Source organism: Scyliorhinus canicula, chromosome 19 (assembly GCF_902713615.1).
Source record: "Scyliorhinus canicula chromosome 19, sScyCan1.1, whole genome shotgun sequence".
Lineage (NCBI taxonomy): Eukaryota > Metazoa > Chordata > Chondrichthyes > Carcharhiniformes > Scyliorhinidae > Scyliorhinus > Scyliorhinus canicula.
In genome coordinates, this window is record NC_052164.1 from 41,280,370 (window position 1) to 41,307,389 (window position 27,020).

Genomic DNA, 27,020 nt, shown 5'->3' on the forward strand with positions numbered 1-27,020 from the left:
GACAGAAACAAGCATGGGCTCAACACGTCTTTGCCTGTGTTTCTGCCCCACATGACCCTCCTCTCGCCCTACATTATTTAGTTCTATCAGCCTGTCCTCCTATTCATTTTTCGCTGGTGTGTTTATCATACTCCTCTTTAAAAGCATTTGCATGATTTGTCTCAACTACTCCTTATGATGATACAATTCATATTCAAATTACACTCTGGGTAAAAATGTTTCTCCTGAATTCCCAGTGTATTTATCAGTAACTAACTTATCTCTGATTCTCATAGTTTTAGATTTCTCAACAAGTCTTAACAATTTGAAACATAGGGCGCAATCTAATGGCCGCGTTGCGCCCAACTCAGGGTGCATAATAATAATTAAATCACGCCCATAATGTTTCAGGCCTAAATGACCCTTCTGCAGAACTGACAGAAGGTAGAAATTAAAAGAATTATACAGTTGGAAAGGTGGGGGTGTGGGGTTGGGGGGGGGCGGGGGGGGGGGGGGGGGGGGGGGGGGTAGAGAATAAAAGACCAGAACAAAAGACATGTGGACAAATCTGTCATGATGTAAGACAACGGGGTGTGTTAAAGCTCGCATTAAGGAATTAAGAGTGCTAATAGTGGCAAAAGGTAAGATAGCAGAACATGTTCAGAGGAGTAATTTTGTTTTAAATTAGGAACGGAGAGTGGTGGAGGGAAAATCAGTTACAGTTCCCACATCCTAATCATAATCTGGTGCTTATTGCTGGGAATTGTAACCCAGTGCTCCCTGCTTGGAATTGTAACCCAGTGCTCCCTGCTGGAAAATGTAATCCAGTGCTCTCTGCTGGGAATTGTAACCCAGTACTCTCTGCTGGAAAGTGTAATCCTGTGCTCCCTGCTGGGAATCGTAACCCAGTGTTCTCTGCTGGGAATTGTAACCCAGTGCTCCCTGCTGGAAACTGTAACCCAGTGTTCCTTGCTGGGAATTGTAGCCCAGTGCTCCCTGCTGGAAAGGGTAATCCAGTGTTCCTTGCTGGGAACTGTAGCCCAGTGCTCCCTGCTGGAAAGTGTAATCCAGTGTTCCTTGCTGGGAATTGTAGCCCAGTGCTCCCTGCTGGAAAGTGTAATCCAAGACTCACTGCTGGAAAGTGTAATCCAGTGTTCCTTGCTGGGAATTGTAACCCAGTGCTCCCTGCTGGAAAGTGTAATCCAAGACTCACTGCTGGAAAGTGTGATCCAGTGTTCCTTGCTGGGAATTGTAGCCCAGTGCTCCCTGCTGGAAACTGTAATCTAGTGTTCCTTGCTGGGAATTGTAGCCCAGTGCTCCCTGCTGGAAAGTGTAATCTAGTGTTCCTTGCTGGGAATTGTAGCCCAGTGCTCCCTGCTGGAAAATGTAATCCAGGACTCACTGCTGGAAAGTGTAATCCAGTGTTCCTTGCTGGGAATTGTAGCCCAGTGCTCCCTGCTGGAAAGTGTAATCCAGTGTTCCTTGCTGGGAATTGTAGCCCAGTGCTCCCTGCTGGAAAGTGTAATCCAGTGTTTCTTGCTGGGAATTGTAACCCAGTGCTCCCTGCTGGAAAGTGTAATCCAGGACTCACTGCTGGAAAGTGTAATCTAGTGTTCCTTGCTGGGAATTGTAGCCCAGTGCTCCCTGCTGGAAAGTGTAATCCAGTGTTCCTTGCTGGGAATTGTAACCCAGTGCTCCCTGCTGGAAACTGTAATCTAGTGTTCCTTGCTGGGAATTGTAACCCAGTGCTCCCTGCTGGAAACTGTAATCTAGTGTTCCTTGCTGGGAATTGCAACCCAGTGCTCACTGCTGGAAAGTGTAATCCAGTGTTCCTTGCTGGGAATTGTAACCAAACCCATGGCTGAAAGTGTAATCCAGTGTTCCTTGCTGGGAATTGAAGCCCATGCTCCCTGCTGTAAATTTTAACCCAGTGATCTGTGCTGGTGACCATAACCCAGCATTCCTTTCGGGGAACAGTATCCCAGTTATTGGGCAGATTCTAGGAAATGTACTTATTGAACCCATAATTTAACTTTAGATTCAGTGGGCAAACCTAGGGGACTGGACCTTACAAGGGGATGTTCTGCTCAGCAGCCTGGGAGAAAAGTCAATCCCAATCCAAACACCTTTAAATAAAGTTATCCAACAGTGATAAGACGCTGGGAGCATCTTAACAACAGAGATTGGGGTTTCCGTCCCTTAGTGGAAGTCCCACCCTGAAGAGTCAATCAGATTGGGGCAGGTAGGCAGCGATTGGGCTCCGGGTGGGAGGCAAGGCCGGGGGTGGGAATGCAGACTTGAGCTGGCCAGGCGGGGAGACACAAAAGGAGGCGGGGGGCGGGCACATTCTTGTGGAGTGGGGGGCTACCTCTAATGATCACAGAGCACCCACTCAATGATGTAACCCCCCTTTGCCAACCCCCCTCCCCCACCCTCAATTCCCACCTTTTCACTGCCTTGGGTGAAAACAATCAGCCTTTTCCTCTGCCCAGCACATTATGGCAATGGAGGAGGATTGAGGGCCTTGAGTGGGAAATAAATAAACGCGGATGGTTGCACTAGTGAGTGTCTTACTTGGATGGGAGTCACCCGTTAAGGTGGCGAGCTAGCCAGCCAACATATTTTACGAACCCTCCCCCCACTCCCTGCTTCCGAAAACATGCCTGACGGGGGCTGTAAGATCCAGCTGAGGAAGAAATAAGAGGGCTGAAAAATGGAGTGTCAGTGTAAGTGTAGGGTGGAAGGTGATGGATCAATTGGAAACACTGCAGATCATCCAGTAGTCAGTACTCTGTATTCAGAACTCTGTGGAGTTGACCATATTTCATATTTTAATAAAGAATTTGGGAGCTTAGAAAAGTATTAAAGGTGATGAATTAGAACAGGGGTTTGATTCTGACCTGGGAAATTTGAACTCAAGGACTGTTACTGGCTAGATCTTTTCTTGAATCAGGTTCACTTGATTTTTAATCTTATTTGGAAGATTTTACTTTAAACGAGTAAAAATATTGTTTTACCATCCTGAATTAACTCACGTGAAGCTAGCTGGCTAACAAGTGGTTAATGCCCACAGCCAATGGCTGTCTGCAATGCTCCATTATCCATTCCCCAGTCCTGCACCTCACACATTTAATAACAATGTAAACTCGATAACGAGGAACCTTTTAAACCGTCCCTCCTTACCTTCTCAATAATCCTCATTCCAGATCTTTTGAAATTAAGAATTAGTGACAAGGGTAGTTTTATATGGAGTTCTCCCCCTTCCACCCCTCCTCTGAATTTTGGATTAGAACCAGATATATAAAACCACTAGGACATTAATCACCTGTGGCACCTACCCAACAACTCAAGCTGCACAGACATTACACATGGCTGGAAGAACGTCTTTGTGAAGTGTTTGCCCAGCACTGGTAGAAATGAAAGATTAACATTCCAATGAATTATATCACTTGTCCTTCACGATTAAACTCCAAGTAATGTATTGCTTGTCCAAATAGAAAGAAAAGCTGCATGATATTAAATATCATTGCACAACTAAAACATTAAGATGATTAATGTGTGTAGAATTCTGTTGCACAAGGTTTATATTCCTTTGACAGACATCTGTCCTGTATCAGTCTCGTTGAATGCAATAGGCTTTTCATTAGCCAGATGATGGGAGACTTTAGTTGCTTCTCTGTGGACATTGCCATGGAGGTTTCAAATGTAACAGAAAGAGGAAGGGAAAGAGAGAGTGAAAGGTAAAAGAGAGACAGAGTGAAAGGACAATGAGCGAAAGTCAATAGAGAAACAGCAGACAAAGAAAGAGATGTCGGGCAGGATTCTCTGTGACAAACAGTGGGAAAGATGAAAACAGAGGAAGAGGGAAGCAGAGAAAGAGAGACAGAGACAGAGAGAGAGAGAGGAAAAGAGAGCAAGACAGAGAGGCAAAGAGAGGGACAAGAATAGAGGGAGAGAGACACAGAGAGGAACAGGGAGCCAGAGGGAGGGATAAAGATAGAGAGAGGTATACAAAGAGGAACAGGGAGGCAGAGAGAGACACAGAAAACGAGAAAGGCAGAGAGAAAGTGGGAGGGACAAAGATAGATCGAGAGATACAGAGAGGAAGAGGGAGGCAGAGAGAGGCAGATGGGAAGAGAGAGAGAGAAGAAAGAGGGATAAACAGACCAAAAGTCAATACTGTATTTACCAGAAGGAGTGTGTGGTATTTGAATTTGTGTCTTTTAATGCTGGTCGGATATCCAAGGACATATATATTTTATTTAATTATTCTTTGAGATGTGAGCATTGCTGGCAAGGTTAGCATTTATTTCACATAGCTCGTTGCTTATTTGAGATGAAGTTGATCAATTTGAACAATTGCACTCTATATGGTGGTAGCACTCCACTAATGCAGTTAGTTATAGGATTTTAACCTCGTAACAAGGAAGGTTACAAGACCTGGAGATGTTGTTGTGCCCATCCCACTGTAACAGTCTGACTGCACAGTCTACACAATCCCTTACAACATCTTGCTCTTCCCAGTGATGCTTAGTCCGTCTACCTCAGAAAGATAAAGTGCTGAATGAGCTCTGATGAAAATCAAGCCTGCAATTTACTAACCTCCAGTTCAATGTTCGGCCAATAGATCTAGCTGTATAAAATATTCTCTTGCAGACATGAAATCATCTGTCAGTAAAATGAGAGCTCTATCCATTTAGGCCTACAAAAACCCATGAGAGATAAATGGCAATGCTCTCCATGAATATTCAACAGCACTGAGACACACCCCTCTGCAATTTAAATAATCAGTCATGCGTTAATTAAAAACACAAATACTAACCTCACCCGTGGAGGTAAACCTGTGATTTGGGTCTCAAGGACAGATCGCTGTGGGAGAGGCAGAGATTTTTCCACACCATCAATCAAATTTTCTTTCCTACAACCATCGATCACCTGAAAATACGAATCACGAAGCTTGTTCCCTGTTGTCCATTCTTCATTCCTGTTCTTTTGGCTTTGGACGTACAAGGAACTCTTCTTTTCCACGGCGTTCCCACTGGTTTTATGCAAGATGATTTCTTTTGGAATTTCAGTGTCCTTCATTCCCCAGAGTTTGAATGGTACGTGCAGAGTCGACTTACTCACAAAGCTCTCCAGTGCTTCGGATCTTTCTGGAAGTGAGTGTCTATTTTCCACAGGTTCATTTTCCTTTTCAATTCGCAAGCATTTGGAAAGGACTATGGTATTTTCATCAAGGTTGCTAATTTTTTCAGCTAACCCTCGGTCTCGCTCAGACTTGAGCCAGGCAATGCGTTCGGCCCTAGTTTCCATCACTTGGTTCTCTTCAGCATTCATGATATCTGTGACATATGTGAGATGGGTAGAGGGGTTGGATAGAAATTGATGTTGTAGTCGGCACAGAGAGCAATGGCAGTCAACCTCGTCACCAATGCCTGGGAGACTGGCACTCAAAAGACCCTTCTCCTCTCACTGTTAAATGAGAAATAGAACAGAAAATTTAAATAATAAGCTTAGGCTGGAAAAAAAACAATGATTCCTGAGGGTAGAGAGAAATGAGAGTGAAAGTGTTATAACCCGCATGGGTCTGAAGGGGTAGGAATGAGCCTGTGGAGCTTTCAGAAGACAAGCTCCCCGATAAGGGGGCAGGGACCCTTAACACAGTTCATGTGCTTTTGTACAAATAGAGTCGGCCAGTCAAGCACCGACTAGAGAAGACCCAGTAGGGAACTACTGGAGCTGTATATAATAGTTAACGTGTTAAATAAAATAAGCTTTGTTTTTCTCTACAACCTGGTGTGGACTCCTTTTGTTGCTCCTTACGAAACTGGCGACGAGGATAAAGACTGCTCCGCTATTGACACTGCTCAGCCACCTCCCCATATCTCTTGGATATAGGTTGGACATTTTTTTCATCATGTCTCTTTTCAGACATTTGGGCATGTTCGATGCCAGATTGGAAGATAAGGAGAGGGCAGATTGAAACAAGAACTTGATCACATTCAGGATATTTGCCCTCAAGGCAAAAAGTACGTTTTCCTGCTCTCTCATTTCTCCATGTCTGTTTACGGGATGGCCATTGTGCTTTTTTTATAATGGAGCTTCCGGGTTGTGTCATTTTATTTCTGTTTATATAGTTGAATGAGAAAAATTCTGTGGCATTGCTTTCCCAGTTAGAATCTGAAATTGGCAATAAGCACAGCTCTTAATTAAGGTATTGCACAAATTAAAAAGGAGGAGGTCTTGTGGCGTAGTGGATAGCGTCCCAGCCTTTGAGCCAGAAGCTCTGTGCTCGAGTCCCACCACAAGGACTTGATGGCCAAGGGAAATGCGTTCAAAATGCGGCCAATACTGGTTGAGTGTGTCAACCTGTGAATCCTTCCAAATATGCCAATGGCTAGCGCTAAGATTGGGAAAGACTCCTGGTCAGTCACGCTTGATGTGGAGTGGTATGCATCACCTGCCACAGACTAGCAGCCCATTCTATTACTAGCTATGGAAATGGACAAACATCTGCCTTAATGCACCCCAGGGTGTGGGAAGAGAATTGGAACAAACAAAACAGATTGCCTTTGTTTGTCTGGCTTACTGCTAACCTTTATACTGAAGCACAGTCCATATGGAATCAGTGTAACATTCATTGGCTACAGTCATCTGGGTCAGTTACAAGGAGAGATTCTGAAGGTGATTGCAACAGTTACCCCAGCCACACAAAACAAAAAAAGTGGTCAGTCATTGGATACAGTATGGGAGCCAATAGCAAATGGGGGGGGGGGGGGGGGGGGGGGGGGCACTATTCTCTGGCCTTTTCCCACACTTCGCTCATCATTTTCTGATAATGATTAGATTGTTCTTGTTGATTACTATTTTGGCTACTATGTACGTACTGTGTACGTTCCCTTGGCCGCAGAAAAAATACTTTTCGTTGTACTTTGGCACATGTGACAATAAATAGATAAATATCAATCAATAATGTCATGGCCCTGATATTTCTGTGGGGATGGGGGCCGCAAGAAACAGCCAAAGAATCCTGTAAGGCCAGAGATGCAGAGGGGGTGCTGATATTAATGTTATAACCTCATTAGTGTCTTGTAGCTCAGTCTCCCACCCAACAGCCAGCCAAATGAATGGTTTGGTTGGCAGATGGAGACTAACACCAGGGCAAAATGTCATGGCTGGAGACCATTGGACTTCCGGTGGTGGCCATGAAGTGTGTGGTCACACACAGGATGGCTCATGCCTGGACGCATTGGTTTTGGTCCCTTTTACCTGAATTTCGGGGAATTTTGGCGGAAGGGTTCTATGGAGAGTGGAGGGAGATCAGTTCTCCTCCAGATTGGCATGTCTATGGGGTATCAAACTCAACAGAAGACAGTGTGAGCTCTGGCTAAGGAGTTGGAGGAGACTTGTGGTGCAGTATCAATTGGAAAAATGGCGGAGGCGGAAAGGTCATTGTTGACTGGAAAGCTGTCAATGGAGCAGTTATGAGCTCCATTAAGGATGAATTTCAGCAGCAACGCAAAGAAATGCAGAGTGACTGGTCGAAGGTGATTGAGGGGGCAGTGGCACCTCTCCGTAACGGGTGGAGAAGTGCCTGCAGGTATAGGGGGTGATGATCTAAGGGGTGGTGTCCAACCAGAGCGACCGAATTTTGTGTTGCTGGAAGTGGAGATGGTGATCCTTGAGTACATGTGCAAGATGCTGCAAGCAAAGTTGGAGGACCAGGAAAACAGGTCCAGGCAGCAAAACCTTTGAGTTGTGGGCCCATCGGAGGGAGTGGAGCGTATGAATGTAACAAGCTACGTCGCGAGGATGCTGGCAAGGTTGGTGGACGAGAGGTTGCTGGACAAGGCTCCGGAGGTGGATCGGGCTCATTGGCCCCTGAGGCAGAGGCCAAGAGCGGGGGAGCGGGGTGGTGATTGTGCATATGCTCAAGTTCCAGGACTTGGAAAAGATCCTGAGGTGGGCCAGAGCGCAACGAGATTGCTATTGGGAAGGAAACCAAATCCAGATTTATCAGCGCATTGGTGCTGAGTTGGCCAAGAGATGGGCAGGGTTCAACAAAGCCAAGGCAGTGTTGTATCGGCGCCAGATTCGGTTTGGGATGTTGTACCCAGCCAAACTGTGGTTTTCACCATTTAAGGTGCCAGAATTTGGGGGTCCAGGTAATGCATGAGTGGACCGTGATGCATAGGTGGAACTTGACTGAGTTAGTGGAGGAGGCTAAGGGGGACCTTAAACGGTGGGATACTCTGCATTGGACATTGGTGGAGAGGGGTGCAGGTGGTAAAGATGAACATGCTGTCCAGATTCCTGTTTGTTTTCCAGTCCCTCCCGATTTTCCTCCCCAAGGCCTTTTTTCAGAAGGTATATGCGTTAATATCGGAGTTTGTTTGGGCAGGGAGGGAGCCGAGGGTTAGTAGGACTCTGCTGCAAAGGCAGAGGCGGGAAGGAGGAATCCTGGATTTACTGCAATATTATTGGACGTGAATGTGCAAAAGGTGAAACAATGGAGGGGGCGGGGGGGCAGATTGGGTCAGGTTTGAGGAAGAGTCGTGTCAGGGAATGAGGCTGAGGGCCATTGTGACGGCCTCGCTGCCATTCGCCCCGAGGAACTACACAAGTAGCCTTGTGGTGGAGTCATCCATAAATATTTGGAACCAGCTGAGGAGGCACTTTAAACTGGGGCACATGTCGGTGATGACTCCACTGTGTGGGAATCAGAGGTTTGCGCTGGGGTGGGGAGGGGGTGGGAATGGATGCGATGTACAGGAGATGACGTGAGAGAGGGCTGGTGCGGGTCAGGGACATGTTTATGGAGGTCAGGTTTGCTGGGCTGGGGGAACTGCAGGAGAGGTTCAGGCTACCATGGGGGAGTGAGTTCTGATACGGGCAGGTGCGGGATTTTGCAGGTAAGGGACTTCCCTCACTCTCTCAGTACCCGGAATATATGCTTTTGGAGAAAATGCTGCTCCCAGATGAAGCGGTCGGTTTGGGGACATATATGGGTGGTTGGGAGAACACACATGACCTTAGTGAAAAGGATCAAGCGGACGTGGGAGGAGAAGTTGTGGAGGAAGACAGCACAGTGGTTAGCACAGTTACTTCACAGCTCCAGGGTCCCAGGTTTGGGTCACTGTCTGTGTGGAGTCTGCACATTCTACCTGTGTCTGCGTGGGTTTCCTCCGGGTGCTCCGGTTTCCTCCCACAGTCCAAAGATGTGCAGGTTAGGTGGATTGGCCATGATAAATTGCCGTTAGTGACCAAAACGTTTAGGTGGGGTTAGTGGGTTACGGGGAGAGGGTGGAGGTGTGGGCTTAGGTAGGGTGCTCTTTCCAAGGGCCTGTGCAGACTTGATGGGCCAAATGGCCTCCTTCTGCACTGTAAATTCTACGATTCTATAATATGATGGGGAATTTGGTGCGAAGTAATGCGCCGAGTGAACTCAACCTCCTCTTGCAGAAGGATGATTCTTCAACAGTCTGAGGTGGTGCATGGGGTCCACATGACTTGGACCCGATGAGTAGGTTTTTCCCAGATACGAGAGGTGTGAGAGGGGGCCAGGGAACCATGCACATATATTCTGGGGGATGGTGTAGAGTTGGAGAGTTTTTAGGAGGCAGTGTTTAGGAACCTATCAAAGAATATATGGGGCGCGATTCTCCCATGCTCTCCCATTCTCTCCGTATGGGAGAATCGCCATCCACGCCATTTTTTCCCGCGGCGCCGGTCCAACGCCGGCAGGCGATTTTCCGAGGAGCAGAGAATCGGCGCCATTTGTGCCGGCGCGATGCCGGTCGTGGGCCGCTGTCCGCAGCCAGGCTGCAGATTTTGCTGTCTGTATGGGCCGAACAGCCGCGCGGAAAAAGCAGAGTCCCACCAGCGCCATTCACACCTGGTCGCTGCCGGCGGGAACTCTGCACGTAGGGTCGGGGGGGGCGACCTGTGGGGCGGGGAGGAGCGCTCCTTCACCGGGGCGGGGCCTCCGATGGGGTCTGGCCCGCGATCGGGGCCCACCGATCGGCTGGACGGCCTCTCCAGCCCCGGCCCTATTTTATTATGCGGCCGGCCCCTGAACCCCCATGCTATGTTGTGTCGGGGCCGGCGCGCTGAGGAAGTCCCCCACGCATTCACGGGTTGGCGCGGCCCAACTGCGCATGCACGAGTTGGCACGGTGCCCATTTGGCGCCAGGAAGGGAGGCTCAAGCAGTGTGAACCACTCCAGCGCCAATCGGTAGTGCCCGCGTCCGTTTCGCGCTGTTTCTGTCTCCATTTCGGAGAATCGCGCCCATGGTTGGAGATGAAGAGTTTGTCCATAAGTGTCCAACAATGTGCAGGTGAGGTAGGGTTATGGGGATAGTGCGGGGCGTTGGACTAGATAGGGTGCGCTTTTGGAAGGTCGGTGCAGACTCAATGGGCCAAAATGGCCCCTTCTGCACTGTTGGGATTCTAGAGCCAAAGTTCACAATACAGAAGGAAGTCAATCGGCTATTTGGCCCATCGCGTCTGCACCAACACTCCGAAAGAACACCCATGCACATGCCCCCACCCTATCCCTGTAATCTAACCTGTACATCCCTGGACACTAAGAGCCAATTTAATCATGGCCAATACACCTAACCTGCACATTTTTGAACTGTGGGAGGAAACGGCGCACCCGGCGGCAACTCACGCAAACACGGGGAGAAAGTGCAAACTTCTCACATTCACCCAAGGCCAGAATTGAACCCGGGTCCTTGGCAGTGTGAGGCTGCAGTGCTAACCACTGTGCCATCGTGCTGCCCTATCTCAAGTTTACAAGGGGATTTAAAAAAATATATATTAAAATGGTTAGGCAAAATGATTTAGGAAGTGATTTTCAGAAAGCACAAGTTTAGCAGCTGAAAACTGGCATCAGATGGAGAGGAGGAGAAGTGAGCCAGCGATAATCTGCCAACACAGACAAAGAAGGACTGCGGCTGGGATGTTAGATTGGAAAAGCTCCTTCAGTAACGCGGGTAGACTGGGTTGGGATTTGAAAATGAAGGACAAGGGCAGCACATTAGCGCTGTGATTAGCACTCCTGCCTCACGGCGCCGAGGACCCGGGTTCGATCCCGGCTCTGGGTCACTGTCCATGTGGAATTTGCACATTCTCCCCGTGATTGCATGGGTTTGACCCCCACAACCCACAGATGTGCAGTGTAGGTGGATTGGCCACGCTAAATTGCCCCTTAATTGGAAAAAATTAATTGGGTAATCTAAATTCAAAAAAGAAAAAAAAAGAAAATGAAGGCAAAGATCTTGAAATGGATTCTGATGACGTTTCTAGAAATGGGTGAGAACAGAGGAAGGCTGTGGCACGCTGTGCACACGAGACTCTGGTCCACAGAATTCAAAATATTTAGAGAAAGATAGGTATGAACCAGCAATTGTTCATTTGTTTGGAACAAACCAATTTTTCGTAATTTGTGTAACTCGAATTTCCACAGCCTTAATTTTGAAACTGTATGTACCTTGGAGGAAATTAACCCATTTGAAGCCTATAGCAGATATATAGACATCAGATTCTTGGAATCCAAAGTACACAGGCATGTAGCGAAGGCAATGGCGTAGTGGAATTGTCATTACCCTGGTAACCCAGAGACCCAGGGTAATTCTCTGGGCGCAGATGTTGAAATTTGAATTCAGTAAAGAAATTTGGACTTCACGGCCAGAATTCTCCCCTACCCGGCAGGGCGGGGGGTCCCGGCGTAGCGGAGTGGCACCAACCACTCCGCCGTCGGGCCTCCCCAAAGGAATTCTCTGCACCTTTGGGGGCCAGACCCGCGCCGGAGTGGTTGGCACCATGCCGACTGGCGGCAAAACCGGCGCCAACGGCCTTAGACGCCCGCCATGGTCCGGGAGAAGGTTGTTAAGGGCGGGCTTCAAGAGAGGTTAAGAAGTATTAGAAATAACAGATAAAGTCCAATTCTCTTCACACACCTAGGTTGCACTAAGGCTGAATTTTGTGTGTTTCCATAGCTATTTATTCCTTGAACACATCATTATTCTGTCTCCAGGAGCTTACAGCTTGAGGGGTGTTGCTGTGCATCCAGCATGACTGACCAGGTGTCTCTCCTGCTCTTACTGTCAAACATTGGTGTGTTTTGAAGAAACACTCAAGCTGTTTGGCTGCATTACACACACACACCTTCCTTAGACATCTAGTCCTGGGGTGGGACTCTACCGCAGAGCTTCTAGCTCAGAGGCAGGGTCAGTACCCACTCCTCCACAAGATCTCCCAACAGAAAAAGTAAGGCAAAATGGATGTATCAGAGGACACAAATTCGTGCAAGGTAAATTTGAAACAGATGCAAGGAAGAAAGCTTTTAACTGAGCAATGTTTGGAATAATTGAGGGAGGCAGTGGCAGAGTGGCGTTGTCACTGGACTAATAATCCAGAGACCCAGGGTAATCCTGGAGACCCAGGTTCAAATCCCACGACAGCAGATGGTGAAATTTGAGGCTTGATTTAATGGGCAAGAAATGGGAAAGAGTCCCATTTAGCCGAGAAGAAACCCACTATCAAACGGAGCTCTGATTTTTTTTTTTGGCCTCGGCGAGAAACGCCCTGCCGAGGCTGCTCTTGCCTTCCTTTCCACAGCTCAGCTCGTCAGTAAAGGAAGAGATTGGAGCGCTATCTTTAAATGCCGCCTTGATCTCCCACCTCCCCCCCCCCCCCCCCCCACCCTCAGCATTCCCACCATGGCCCTCAGACCCCCCCCCCACCCCTCAATGCCCCAACTTACCTGTCAAGAGGTCCTCGAGCCCTCCATCACCCTACCTCATTAGGGAGGAACCCCCCCCACCCCGGCCCCGATCCCTGGCACAGGCAACCCAACACCGGGACACCTTGGCATTGCCAATATGGCATCGTGGCAGTGGTCCTAACAGCCTGGAAATGCCACCGGGCATCCCGGCAATGCGTGAGTGGCAGTGCAAAGGTGCCAGGCTGGCAGTGCAAAAATGTCCAGGTGGCATCGCGAGTGCCAAGTTACCACCTGCCCAGAGCCCAACTAGCTGGGGGCCTCCGATGACCTGGGAAACTCCCCCCCCCGGATGCTGTTACACTTGGTCCGGGCTTGTGTGGACCAGTAGTAAACGGCGCCATGGTGAAGTTTCGCCCTTGCACACGTTTGTTCCCGGGCCTCGGGAGCATTGGGCGCTGACATATTTAAGTGAGTGTAACTGTTCACTAAAATATGTAAATCTGGATCACGCCTAGTGTGGCCGAGATCCATACCGCAATGTCTCGCCAGATCCCATCAGATCTCTTGAGGCGTTCCGAGCATTGAAAATTTCCCGTGAGGCCTCTCGTGAGATTTAACAGCCTAGTCACACCACCAAGCCGGGCGCGACGAGGCCATTCGATCGCGCCCTTGAACTCAATTTCAAAAACCTGGAATTAAATTCTAATGATGATCATGGAACCATTGGTCAATTGTTGTAAAAAGCCACCTGGTTCACTTATGTCCTTTAGGGAAGGAAATTTGCCACCCTTACACGGTCTCGTCGACATGTGACTCCAGTAATGTAGTTGACTCTTAAATGCCCTCTGAAGTGGCCCAGCAAAGCCCCTCTGCGAAAAGGCAATTGGGAATGGGCAATATATTCTGGCCCAGCCAGTGACACACACATCCCTTGAATGAATAACAAAAAACAGGAGTGAAGGGCAGCACGGTGGCGCAGTGGTAGCACCGCAGCCTCACGGCACTGAGGTCCCAGGTTCGAGCCCGGCTCTGGGTCACTGTCCGTGTGGAGTTTGCACATTCTCCCCGTGTTTGCGTAGGTTTTTCCCCCACAACCCAAAGGTGTGCAGGGTAGATGAATTGGCCACGCTAAATTGCCCCTTAATTGGAAAACTGAATTGTGTACTCTAAATTTATATTAAAAAAAACAGGAGTGAGAAGACAGTGAGAAGGCTGGCTGTTTTTCGGGTCCCAAACTCAAGAGTGCTGACAGCAGATATATCACTCCAGCCAAGACCAGGTTACTTGGTACATCCAGAAACTGAAGCTGGGTCCTTCCCAATCTGTAAGTTTCAGTGACCATCACAGGTTTAAACTCATGACCAGTTCACACCCAGGCTGCCAGCATTTTGTAAGATGGAGACTTAAACCAAAGAGTCGAAGTCAGGAAAATGCACTTCTGGGAATTTGTAGATGGCTGTTCCTAATCTTAGGAAAAAGGTCCCAATATTTCTACCATTTGTTTCGTGGATCTACACCATTTTGATGAATTCTTCAATTTATTACGTGGGGAGTTAAGGGGAAAACGAAAGAGATGATGTTGTGGGGGGTGCCAAGTCAATGCAAAATTTACCAGAGGAAGATTTAGCTCTCTGAAGATTGAAGCTCCGTGCTCCCCATTTCTCTACAGGTCAAACATATTGACACTGTTTTTCACACCTATTTTGACACATGCAGATAATTACATGCATGAACACATCATCATTCAGACATTTTGCTATGCACTGAGGTGGGAACATGATTTCCAATGTTTCTTATCTTTGAGCTTGTTCAAACAAGAATACCTAAGCACATTTCAAAATGTTATCATTGTCCTTCGTCATCTGAAAAATGTAATATTTCACATTTCATTACTGTATGCGGGTTGTGAGGTATGAATAAATTTTTGAGTGGAAGATATTAAAACTGCTCTGATGATTGTTTTGCTTGTCAAAAACCTGTTCAACATTTCTTCATAGCCTGCGCTGTGTTATTTTCACTGTTATGTTTATCTCTGTGGTTGATAGAGAACCATGAAAATTCTGACAGCAGAATCAAATTTCGAAAGAGGCAAATGTAGTTGGAGTCACCTCTCTTCTGATGGGCCTCCAGACCACAGAGGCAGGACTACAGAAGAAGACAACCCCAAACTGTGTGAGGAGACCAAATTAGTTCAGGCAAAATAGACCATTCAGCCTATCACACTTTATCCCCACAGAGTACCACTTCCAAAACTGAATCACACAGCCTCCCATGTATATAGAATTTCACACATACATTGTGATTGAAACGAAGCAAAGAACAAATTTAAAACAATGAACCTTTATATCACCACTGGTCAGCAGATGTATTCTTAACACTTGGAAGGGCCTATAAGAACTGGATATATTTAACTGGAAACAGAAGAATCAACAGAACTGAATCCAATAAAATAAAAAACAATCACTTGCACTACTCTGTGGCAGCCCCTTGAAAATGGAGGAGACTTGCCACAGAGCCGGTGTGTTGCAGCTACCGCACAGATGTGGCTGACCATAGAATTCTCCCTTTCTTGTCTCCCTTAGGTGTATCAGAGGATGTACATGTTCACAATTAATCTGCTTCTTGGTGTTGTATAGAACATAGAACAGTACAGCACAGAACAGGCCCTTCGGCCCTCGATGTTGTGCCGAGCCATGATCACCCTACTCAAACCCACGTATCCACCCTATACCCGTAACCCAACAACGCTCCCCCTTAACCTTACTTTTTAGGACACTACGGACAATTTAGCATGGCCAATCCACCTAACCCGCACATCTTTGGACTGTGGGAGGAAACCGGAGCACCCGGAGGAAACCCACGCACACACGGGGAGGACGTGCAGACTCCGCACAGACAGTGACCCAGCTGGGAATCGAACCTGGGACCCTGGAGCTGTGAAGCATTTATGCTAACCACCATGCTACCATGCTGCCCATGTATGTTCAGTTGGTCTCAAAAAGAGTCTTGAGTCTTGTACGGTTGAATATTAAATGTTTCAGAGATTTGGGGATCTCTTCATTGAGGAGGGTTTCCTGAGCCTGGATGAGCTAGAGGAGGAGTTTGAGTTGCCAGGGAGGAATGGGTTCTGGTGCTTGCAAGTACGGGATTTTTTCCGAAGGCAGGTCCCGGGCTTCCCTCGCCTCCCACTAAGGGGGCTACAGGATAAGGTGATGTCAAAAACAAGGGTTGGGGAGGGCAGGGTCTCACAAATATATAAGGAACTGATGGAGTGGGATAGGGTTCCAATTGGGGAGGTGAAGAGGAAGTGGGAGGAAGAGCTGGGAGGGAAGTTGGAAGTCGGGTTATGGGAGGAGGCTCTGAGGAGAGTCAATGCAATCATTGTCATGTGCCAGGCTTAGCCTGATCCAATTGAAGGTGGTCCACAGGGTTCATATGACTGTGGCCCAGATGTGCAGGTGTTTTGAGGAGGTGGAGGACAGGTGTGGGGGAAGTCCTGCGAATCATGTGCACAGGCTGAAGAGATTTTGGCAGGGATTTTCGGTGTCATGTCAGAGTTCCTGGAAGGGAGGGTGACTCTGAGTCCAGAGGTGCCAATATTGGAGAGTCGGAAGATCCGGGAGCTTCCCTGGTGGCCCAAAGATGGATTTTTCTGGGATGGAGGGATTTCATGGAGGGACTTGCATGGGTTTGGATCAGTGACATGTCAGGGTTTCTTAGGCTAGAGAAAATTAAGTTCACCTGAAGGGGTTCATTACAGGGGCTCACTTGGAGGTGGCAGCCATTCATCGACTTCTTCAAGGAGAATTGACCATCAGCAGGAAGGGGGTGCAGGGTGTGGAAGGGGAGGCATGGAAGTGACAAATAAGGGAATCAAATGTATGGGTAGTTAGAGTTTATGGCTGGGAGGAGTTGGGTATGTTATTGTGGGGTTTCTGCGTGAGTTGGATCTCTTTGTTGTTTGAAGTGCCTCAATAAAATATTTTCTAAAAACAAGAATATTATATGTGTGTTGCTGACATATACAGGGTGTAACCCAAGTGTGAGCTAACGCCATTCTTTCTTCTTCACACGTCTCTCTCTTGTCCACAACGCTCTCTGGTCTCTGGTCATGTGTCACACTGTTTCCCAAACCCACAATAACACTTACTATGCTGGGTAATCTTATACTACACTTGGCCACGCCACAAATGCCCTTTCCATGGTTGAAAAGTCCTGGATGGGATTCAAACCACTGTGCCACCGGATCTCCATTTGCAATTCATAGAATCCCAGCAGTGCAGAATGAGGCTATTCGGTCCATTGAGCCCACATCTTTCACTTCCACAACAACTGGACATCCCAATGCAACTTATGACCAATAAAATAGCATTTGAAGTGTTATCACTATTGTATCATGGGAAACATGGCAGCTAATCTGCACACACGCTCCCACAAACAGCAATGTGATAATGACCATATCACCTGTTTCTGTTGATGTTAATTCAGTGATAAACATTGACCAGGACACTCCACAGCCCTTCTTCAAAATAGAATCATGGGATCTTTTATGACCCTTTGAGAAGACAAAAGGTTGAAGGTGTGAGCTGAAAGAAGGCACCTCTGCCAGTGTCGCACTCCCTCTGTACTGGATTAGAGTGTCAGCCTAGATTCTGTGCTCTAGTCTTGGAGTGGGACTTGAACCAATGAGTTTTGAAGTCAAAAGTGCTCCCAACTGAGCCATAGCAGGAATAGTTGATCATCAGCATTGATTACAAAAAAGGCAATGCGGTATGTTGGAGTACAATGCCATAAATCTGTAAATGTGGACAAAATGAATAATACACCACCAAGCAAGGACAGAAAGAAAGTTCAAATCACTACAAGTCACCAATATGAGGGACACGCCCTAACTGAAATAGGATTGTTTTTAATAAATAATGTATTACATGGGCACGATCATCCCAAAAAGAAATAAAGTTCCCAAGCGAGCATGTGTAGCTGCATATTTCCAGATCACCCATGGTGGGTAACCCCAGCCCAATCGCATGCATGCAAAGAATGCTAGCTTGACACCTTGGCAGTGCCAACCTGGCACCCTGGCAATCCCAGGCTGGCACCAGCAGTGCCAGAGCCCGATCCTGCCCAAAGGTAGCATGCAGCTGGGGGCCTCCTGTCCCCTTGGAGACCCCATGATTGCTGGAGATTCCTTGGAGTAGATAATTTGAGACCTTGAGTGTGATTCTCCGTTGACCGGATCCTCCTCTTTGCCGGCAGCGCACTCACGCCAGCGGATTTCCTGCTGGCATGGATGTGGCCACAATGGGGAATGCCATTGACCAGCTGCTGGAACAGAGGATCCTGCTGCCAGCCGGGGTGCACTGCTGCAGAAAACGAGTCTGGCAGGACGGAGAATCCAGCCCCTTGTGTTTAGATTTAGGTTAGCAGATCAGGGGATCTGATGATGGAATTAATGGGAGGAACCAGGTCAGTAGCAGGCAGTTTAGCTGGGAGTCTGTTCAGACCTTTGAGCTGAGTAGCAGCTTTTGCCAAAAGGCTGTCAGGTTAAGCAGCAGTCTGACCCAAACAGAACGATCCGCAGGCTGTTTCCTGAAATAATCTCTCTTGCGCTCTTCAAGCAGTCTTTCAAGAAACCATTATACAAGTGTACAGCAAGTAACCCTGTGTGTGCTAAAGTGGCTTTTGACCGATGATGGGCTTTATTTAATTGGAGATCGAGAAGGTAGAAGTTAGTCATAAAAAGGGTTTCCTTTTATTTTAAGGATTGTTTAGCTGTTAATTGGAAAACTATTTTCTGCAATGTTAATGTGTTTAATCCTGTGTTAAGAATAAAGTTTGCTGGCCCCGGGGACACCCTCAGGGAGTCCGATAGTAATAGCTTTGTTGAGAATTTGGAGCCAGTTTCACCTGCTTCCACGTTGCTGGAGGAGGCGCTGATGATAGGGGACTGGAGAAGGGGATAGTATCGGCAGTTTATGGGGCTATTTTGGAGGAGGAGAAGGCGCCGCTGGAAGGGATAAAGGCAAAGTGGGAGGAAGAGTTGGGAGTGGGTATGGAGGAAAGGTTCTCCAGAGGGTGAACGCCTCCATCTCGTGTGCGAGATTGGGGCTGATACTGCTGAAGGTGGTATATAGAGCACACCTTACAAGGGCAAGGATGAGCCGGCTCTTTGAGGGGGTAGAAGATGTATACGAACATTGCCGGGGGGTGGGGGGGGGGGGGGTGCACAAACCACGTTCATATGTTTTGGTCCTGTCCAAAGCTGGAGGATTACTGGAAGGAGGTGTTTAGGGTAATCACTAAAGTGGTGCACGTGAAACTGGACCCGGGCCCTCAAGAGGCCATTTTCGGGGTGTCGGACCAGCCGGGGTTGGAAACAAGCGTGGAGGCAGATGTTATAGCCTTTGCCTCATTGATCGCCTGAAGGCAGTTCCTGTTAGGGTGGAGATCAATTTCTTCACCCTGTGCCCTGGTGTGGCGGGGGGACCTGCTGGAATTCTTGACACTTGAAAAGTTCAAATTTGAACTGAGGGGAAGGATGGAGGGATTTTACAATTCATGGGCGTTATTCATTATGCACTTTCGAGAATGGGATTGCATTGAACATTGCGGGGGGTTGCTGGGAGGGTTGGGGGGAGAGGGACTGTATGTGCTAATGGTGACTATGGGTGATTCCTGATTCCTTTTTGGCATTTGTTTATGTTAATATGCGGGTTAATGCTTGGGGCTGAGGAGGATGGGATCGTTGTTATTGATTTGGCGATTGACATTACATTCCTTACTGATTATTATTTATTGTTGGGTGTAAATTTAGGAGGAAATGTGAAAAAGGAGAATAAAAGTATTTTTAAAAAAAGAATAAAGTTTGTTTTAATATAAAGATTTCCACCATGGCCGCTCCCCCCCACAAGGTATACCACGAGTCCGGTAGTGGTGGCCACCCTGAAAATCTGGGGGCAGTAGAGGCGACACAGGGGGGAAGTGGGGGGTCTGATGGCGGCGCCACTGAGAGGGAACCATAGATTTGTCCCGGGGAACACTGGCGGGGGATTCCAGAGCTGGCACAGGGCGAGCATCAGGCAACTGAGGGACATGTTCATAGAGGGGAGGTTTGCGAGCCTGGGAGAGCTGGAGGAGAAATTTGAGCTCCCCCCGGGGAACACGTTTAGATACCTGCAGGTGAAGGCATTTGCCAGACGACAGGTGGAAGGATTTCCCTTGCTTCCCGATAGAGGGGTGAGTGATAGGGTGCTGTCAGGGGTCTGGGTCGGAGAAGGGAAGGTCTCGGACATCTACAAAATAATGCAGGAGGTGGAGGAGGTATCGATAGAGGAGCTGAAAGACAAGTGGGAAGCAGAGCTGGGAGAGCAGATAGAAGATGGGACATGGGCGGATGCCTTAGAGAGGGTCAATTCGTCGTCGTCGTGCGCAAGGTTGGGCCTCATCCAATTTAAGGTGCTGCACAGAGCCCATATGACGGGGACTAGGATGAGTCGGTTCTTCGGGGGTGAGGACAGGTGTGTTAGGTGTTCGGGAAGCCCTGCGAACCATGTACATATGTTCTGGATGTGCCCGGCACTGGAAGAGTTCTGGGAGGGGGTGGCGGGGACGGTATCGAGAGTGGTGGGAACCAGGGTCAAACCAGGGTGGGGGCTAGCGATTTTTGGGGTTGGGGTGGAGCCAGGAGTACAGGAGGCAGGGGAGGCCGGAATATTGGCCTTTGCGTCCTTGGTAGCTCGGAGAAGGATCTTGATTCAGTGGAGGGACACAAGGCCACCAAGTGTTAACACCTGGTTTAAACGACATGGCAAGCTTCATCCAATTGGAAAGAATCAAATTCGCCCTGAGAGGGTCGGTACAGGGGTTCTTCCGACGGTGGCAGCCCTTCCTTGACTTTCTGGATCAGAGATAGGAACTGGAGGCCGAAACAGCAGCAACCCGGGGAGAAAGGGGGGGGGGGGGGGGGGGAAAGGGAGGGGGGGGGGGATAGCAACGAAGGGAGCACGTCAGCGGGGGGTCGCGGGCAATGACTGCCCGAGGCCATCGGCAGAAAGGGAAAAACGGTTTGGTTGCTAGACTGGTAGCGCGGGGGGGGGGGGGGGGGGGAAGGGTGGGGGGGTGCGCGCGGGGGAGGGCGTGGGGAGGATTTTCCAGGGGGGATTTGTTGTGTTATAATTTAAAATGTAGTAGGGGTAAATGTTTGTATCGAAAAATTTCAATAAAAATTATTTAAAAAAAAAAAAATATAAAGATTTCAATTGGTCAGTGAAATGAAATGAAAATGAAATGAATGAAATGAAAATCACTTATTGTCACGAGTAGACTTCAATGAAGTTACTGTGAAAAGTCCCTAGTCGCCACATTCCGGCGCCTGTTCGGGGAGGCTGTTACGGGAATCGAACCGTGCAGCTGGCCTGCTTTCAAAGCCAGGGATTTAGCCCAGTGTGCTAAACAGCCCCTATCATTCCTGCAGTGAAATATCCTTTCCTCAGTTTCAAAAATTTGAAAAAGTGTTTGGTGTTCTTGTCCGGTATCATAACAAATGTTGGGGTCTGGCCCGGAATCTTAGCACTATTCAGATCTGTACTGGAGAAAATGTAATTTTGCTACAACTTGAACATTTTGAACGTGTTATTTATTTAAAGGAAACTTTGCTGTTAAGCTCGACAGGTTCTGCTCCAGGCTACAGGCCATTGATCCCAGACAGGCTGGAAACTGTCTGAATTCCCTGCCAGTCTCATGCAAAAAGGGATGGAGAATGTTACTAATCCTTTTGATCTGGAAAGGCTCTCTGTGTTCAAAATCAAAGTTGGAGTTGGGTAATACAGAAGTAAAGTGAAGACCGTATGAGAGTTGAAAATGTAGATGACCTGACATGGGTGCGTTTCCATCATTGATTAAGATCACAGCAAAAGGAAAGTCAACATTTAAAATCCACAATCCAGGTAACTACGCACCAACTTACCAAAGATAAAGAAACACTGACAGTGGAAAGATTCTGGGCTATAAAGAGGAAGCAATTACCTCATGGCAAGGACCAATTTCAGCCAATTGAACATAGAACATACAGTGCAGAAGGAGGCCACCCATTTAAGCCCTCACCTCAATTCTATCCCCTTACCCCAATAACCCCTCCTAACCCTTTTGGGTACTAACGGCAATTTAACAAGGCCCATCCACCTAACCCGCACGTCTTTCGAAGGAAACCGGAGCACCCGGAGGAAACCCACGCAGACACGGGGAGAACGTGCAGACTCCACACAGACAGTGAACCAGCAGGGAATTGAACCTGGGAACCTGGCGCCCTGAAGCCACAATGCTAACCACTATGTTACCGTTCTGCCTATGGCATTGATTCATCTCTCGTTCATCAAAGTACCTCATAGCATGTTGCTGAAGTTGATGAAAGTGAAAGATCAGAATGAAAGCTTATTGGAGAAAATGCACAAGATAACTTTGTTTTTAGAAAATATTATATGGAAGCATTTGTAATTTTCACAGTTTACAGTTTAACATTTTGACATTCCTTGAACAAGTGCGCGGGCCGACGCCAGCAAAAAAGACACAAGATTATTAAAGATAAGCAAAAATAATGATTATACAAGACAAGATACACAAGGGAATAGAAAAAAACAGCAATTCCTTTGCATTCTCTGTTCCACATTTATTTACAGTCATGGGCAAATTTAAAACCAGCCACGGCTGGTCGTTCTGGCTTAGTCCCCTATGGGAACGTCCTTAACAGTTAGTCCATTGAGCAACTTGATTATGATTTTCGATCCGATTGGGAACCTTTGATCAGCTCCACCCACAGCTCAAACTGAACAGAGTTCATCTCGGAATTTCACACAGAACCTGCACATCATACAACTATCACCCTGTTTCTTTTTTCCATTACTAATTCTACAAATGTTATCTGTACTCCCTCTCTGAATTTCTCTTACACATATTCCTCACATGGTCAGTTTGTCTCTCTGGCTCAAACTCTCTTTCTCAATTTCTCTGATTCTTTGCAATAACTACATATGGATAAGTAGAGGGAGGGCATAACACATAACTGAGGCATGTTTTAATGAGTACCCCTTCCAAATAAGTCACGGATTTCATCTATGTTCCAAGAGGAATTTGCTGTTTTGAAGTAAAGATGATAAATAAAAGAATTTTTATCAGTTGGATATAAAAGAGAGAGTTAGAGCATCAACTTTAGTGAACCCAACTTCAAGATTTAATAGAGTTTGTCACAAACCTTTCTAGTCTGAAGCTATAGACGAATGGGACTGGCTGTTAATAGAATCCAAAGCAGTGGGTAAAGTAGAAACCAAGATATGGAGCATTTCATTTTTGAGAGGACTTATTGACTTGGTCAGTCTCACAGCTCTCCCCCCGCTCCACCCAGTGCCCCAGCTATCCCCTATTTATATGTGCTTAACGACAATTAATCATTAAGATAACCTATTTATCTTAAACTTTAACGATGCAACTAACAAGCCTTGACAATGTAACACTGCCAGCTCTTTCGCACATCGTTGAATTGAATGTGTTACATCCAAGTCCAGATACTGTCGGCTACTTTTCTTTGGGGTGCACTGTGAGATGATCATGCATTTGAAGCGTTGTGTCAAGAATCACAGAAAAGCAAACCATGTTAGCAATGCTCCTGAAATGTGTGAACTGTGCACAGGGATCAGGGATTCTTTTGAGGAACCTCCCTTCCTTCGCAGCCCAGTCCCATGTAATAGTTTCCTTATCAGTTAGCCATTGAGGAACTTATTGGGATTTGATTTACTGTCACATGTACCGAGGTACAGTGAAAAGTATTGTTCTGTTTACAGACCAGACAGATCGTTCCATACATGAAAAAACATAGGACAAACATAAATACACATTGCAAATACATAGGCCCAGGCATCGAATGAGCACACAGAGTGTAGTACTACTAAGGAGAGAAGATGTACATAAGAGGGAGTCTGGTAACAGTGGGGAAGAAGCTGTTTTTTAAACCTATTAGAGCGGGTTCTCAGGCTTTTGAATCTCCTGCCCGATGGAAGAAGTTGGGAGAGAGAATAAACCGGGTGGGAGGGGTCTTTGATTAAGCAGAGGGAGAGTGGATGGGAGGCAGTTTGCATGATGGATGGGCTGTATTCAAGACTCTCTGTAGTTTCTTACGGTCTTGGGCCGAGCAGTTGCCTTACCAAGCTGTGATGCAGCCAGATAGGATGCTTTCCATGGTGCATCTGTAAAAATTGGTAAGAGTCAATGTGGACATGCTGAATTTCCTTAGTTTCCTGAGTAAGTATAGACGCTGTTGTGCTTTGTTGGTCGTAACATTGATGTGTGTGGACGAGGACAGATTGTTGGTGATGTACACATCTAGGAATTTGAAGCTGTCAACCATCTCCACCTCGGCCCCATTGATGCAGACAGTGCTGTGTACGATACTTTGCTTCCTGAAGTCAATGACCAGCTCCTTAGTTTTGCTGACATTGAGGGAGAGATTTCTGTCATTACACCACGCCACTAGGTTCTCTATCTTCCTCCTGTACTCTGACTCATCGTTGTTCGGGATCCTACCCATTCCCGTCATGTCATCAGCAAACTTGTAGATGGAGTTGGAGCCATTTTTGCCAAACAGTCATGTGTGCATAGTAAGTATCGTAGTTTGTGACTTTTAAAGAAAATGCAATCAGGTTAGGAGCCTTTGATCAGCTTCATCCACAGCTCAAACAGAGCAGAGTTCATCTCGAAATTCCATTCATAATCTGGACATAAAAAATATTGTCACTTTTACAGACTCACGCAGTTGCCATTCTTTTAACAGATCAATCTTCACAAAAAGCAACCAGTACTATAGAAAGACCAATCATACTTAGTGGCCTTACATCTTGATGAATACGTATTAGTTTTATGGCAGTGGTTATTAAATTTTTTGTGCCTCCAGGTTACTTCCTAAAAGCATCCTTCTGCATACTAAAGATAGGAGATTTCAGCTCCCGACTCATCGTGCTGCTTGAATCCACTTAGTATATTTGCATTGCTTTTCATATACAACTTCCTCCATGTGCTAATATAATGCAAATACAATAACTGGAATTGTGCAGAAAAATGTGTGGGACCTCAGCTTCTCTCAACATCTTGGTTTTAATCCTCCCCAAACCAGTGGGACAAAAATGTCTGCTCTCTTATAGTCACAAGTGTTTGAGGAGAAATAAGTCTGCAGAGTCTCTATGAAGATTATAAAGACTTTATGATTTACCAATGAAATATCAGTTCAGTTTCTTGCTGAATGAGCCGCAGCTAATTGATTTTACCATAAAGTTCTAATTTTAGACACCCGAGGTACAATTAATGTTGAATATGAAGGTGTGAATTATCCAATAGATTTTGCTGTTCACTTTATGATGCACAAACAGCTGTGAATGATAAATGTATCAGTTTGTGTCTTTATTCTTCTGCAGGTAATGATCTGAAGCAGAGAAAGGAATTGGTGGATAGGAATTATGATGCTTCTCGCGTCGTAGAGTGCCTCAGCATTAAAGGAATCCATCTGGCTTACCGTGCATGTACTATTCCCAAAGTTAATTAAGCAATTTATTCCATCTTTGATTGGATAATATTTGAAATCTAATTTTGCATACTCTCACCATTCTAATCACATTGAGTGATTATAATGAGAAATAGCCACCAGCAGCTAAATACCTCCGCCTCAGAGTAACAACCCTTTGAACTAGAAGCACCATGTGGTAGATGGTTCTCCTCCAATCCCCAGCAGTGTCCGTTTAGCATCTCCACACTTCTATTACCACTCCAGAGATTTGAGGATTCCAGTGCTGTACTGAAGGAGTGCTGCACAGAATTATAGGCAACAGAAGGCGCAATAGGAAAGCAAGCTCGTTCTTTCTTCCTTTACTTCACATCCCCAAGCAAGCGGACATTTTCGGTCCCTAAGATCACAACAATGAGTGGTACATTCCTCCCTCAGCAATGCTGCAGAGTTTGAACAAATCATTAACAATCTCTTCCATCGCACTAACATTCAGCCCGAATGAGATCACATAACAAACACTTTCACTCAGAGTGCTGTTAGATTCCTGAGGTACACACTCATTGAGCATCACCTGACACACATTGCTTCCTAAAAGCTTTCTCCAGACACCAATATAATGCAAACTGAAATTGAGTAGCAAAATGTGTGGAATATGTGCTTTTTAAATGTCTTGTTTTTGTTTGAAAGTTAGAGTACCCGATTCTTTTTTGCAATTAAGCGGCAATTTAGCGGGCACATCTTTGGGTTGTGCGGGTGAGACCCATGCAGACACAAGGAGAACGTGCAAACTCCATACGGACAGTGACCCAGGGCGGGATCGAACCTGGGTCTTCAGCGTTGTGAAGCAACAGTGCTAACCACCGTGCCACCGTCCCACCTTTCAATATCTTGGTTTTAATACACCCCAAATGAATGGGTCAAAAGTCTGCTTCCCTATATTCACAAGAGTTCTCGGTGAAATGAGTCTGTAGAGCCTCAGTCCAGTTCCTGGGGGCCATAAGTCTCTAGCGCAGAACAGTTAATCACAGAATCAAAGAATCTCTACAGTGCAGAAGGAAGTCATTCTATCCAGAGGGTCTGCACCAACCCTCCAAAAGAGCACCCTACATGGGCTCACGCCACACTCTATTCCTGTAGCCCCACCTAACCTTTTGGACACTAAGCAACAATTTAAACAAGTTGGCACTAAACTATTGCTACCATAATGGCTGGTACATAAAGTCCCGAAAGACCTGCTTGTTAGGTGAATTGAACATTCTGAATTCTCCCTCCGTGTACCCGGACAGGCACTGGAGTGTGGCAATGAGGGGCTTTTCACAGTAACTTCATTGCAGTGTTAATGTAAGCCGACTTATGACACTAATAAAGATTATTAATATTACAACCAATGGAAATATTCACACTAATACAATAGATGCTCATTTGAGGTTTGGGTTCAGGCAAATGATTGAGGCTCAGTAAATGGATCAACCTGTGAAATACCTGACTTGGAGTGATAAGAGGTACCGAGTTGGACACCCCTCATTTTGACAGCCTCAAAACACCACAAAAATGGGGCAGCACAGTGGCGCAGTGAGTAGCACTGCTGCCCCAAGGCACTGAGGTCCCAGGTTTGATCCCAGCTTTGGGTCATTATCAGTATGGAGTTTTCACATTCTCCCTGTATCTGTGTGGGTTTCGCCCCCACAACCCAAAGATGTGCAGGGTAGGTGGATTGGCCGCACTAAATTGCCTCTTAATTGGAAAAAATGAATTGGGTATTCTAAA

General features: G+C 46.8%; 2 protein-coding genes across 2 annotated transcripts in view; both read right to left on the bottom strand.

The window, feature by feature from the left end:
* The window catches only part of LOC119954123 (supervillin-like), a 169,458-nt gene that overhangs the window by 131,208 nt on the left and 11,230 nt on the right, over positions 1-27,020 (bottom strand). The gene's annotated exons all lie outside the window — the stretch shown is intronic.
* LOC119954124 overlaps positions 1-27,020 on the bottom strand; it is a 93,250-nt gene that overhangs the window by 284 nt on the left and 65,946 nt on the right. The window contains exon 2 of the mRNA XM_038779045.1: positions 4,802-5,451. Within this exon, the coding sequence (XP_038634973.1) occupies positions 4,802-5,316 (515 nt within the window). The 5' untranslated portion in view covers positions 5,317-5,451. The remainder of the gene's footprint in view (positions 1-4,801; positions 5,452-27,020) is intronic.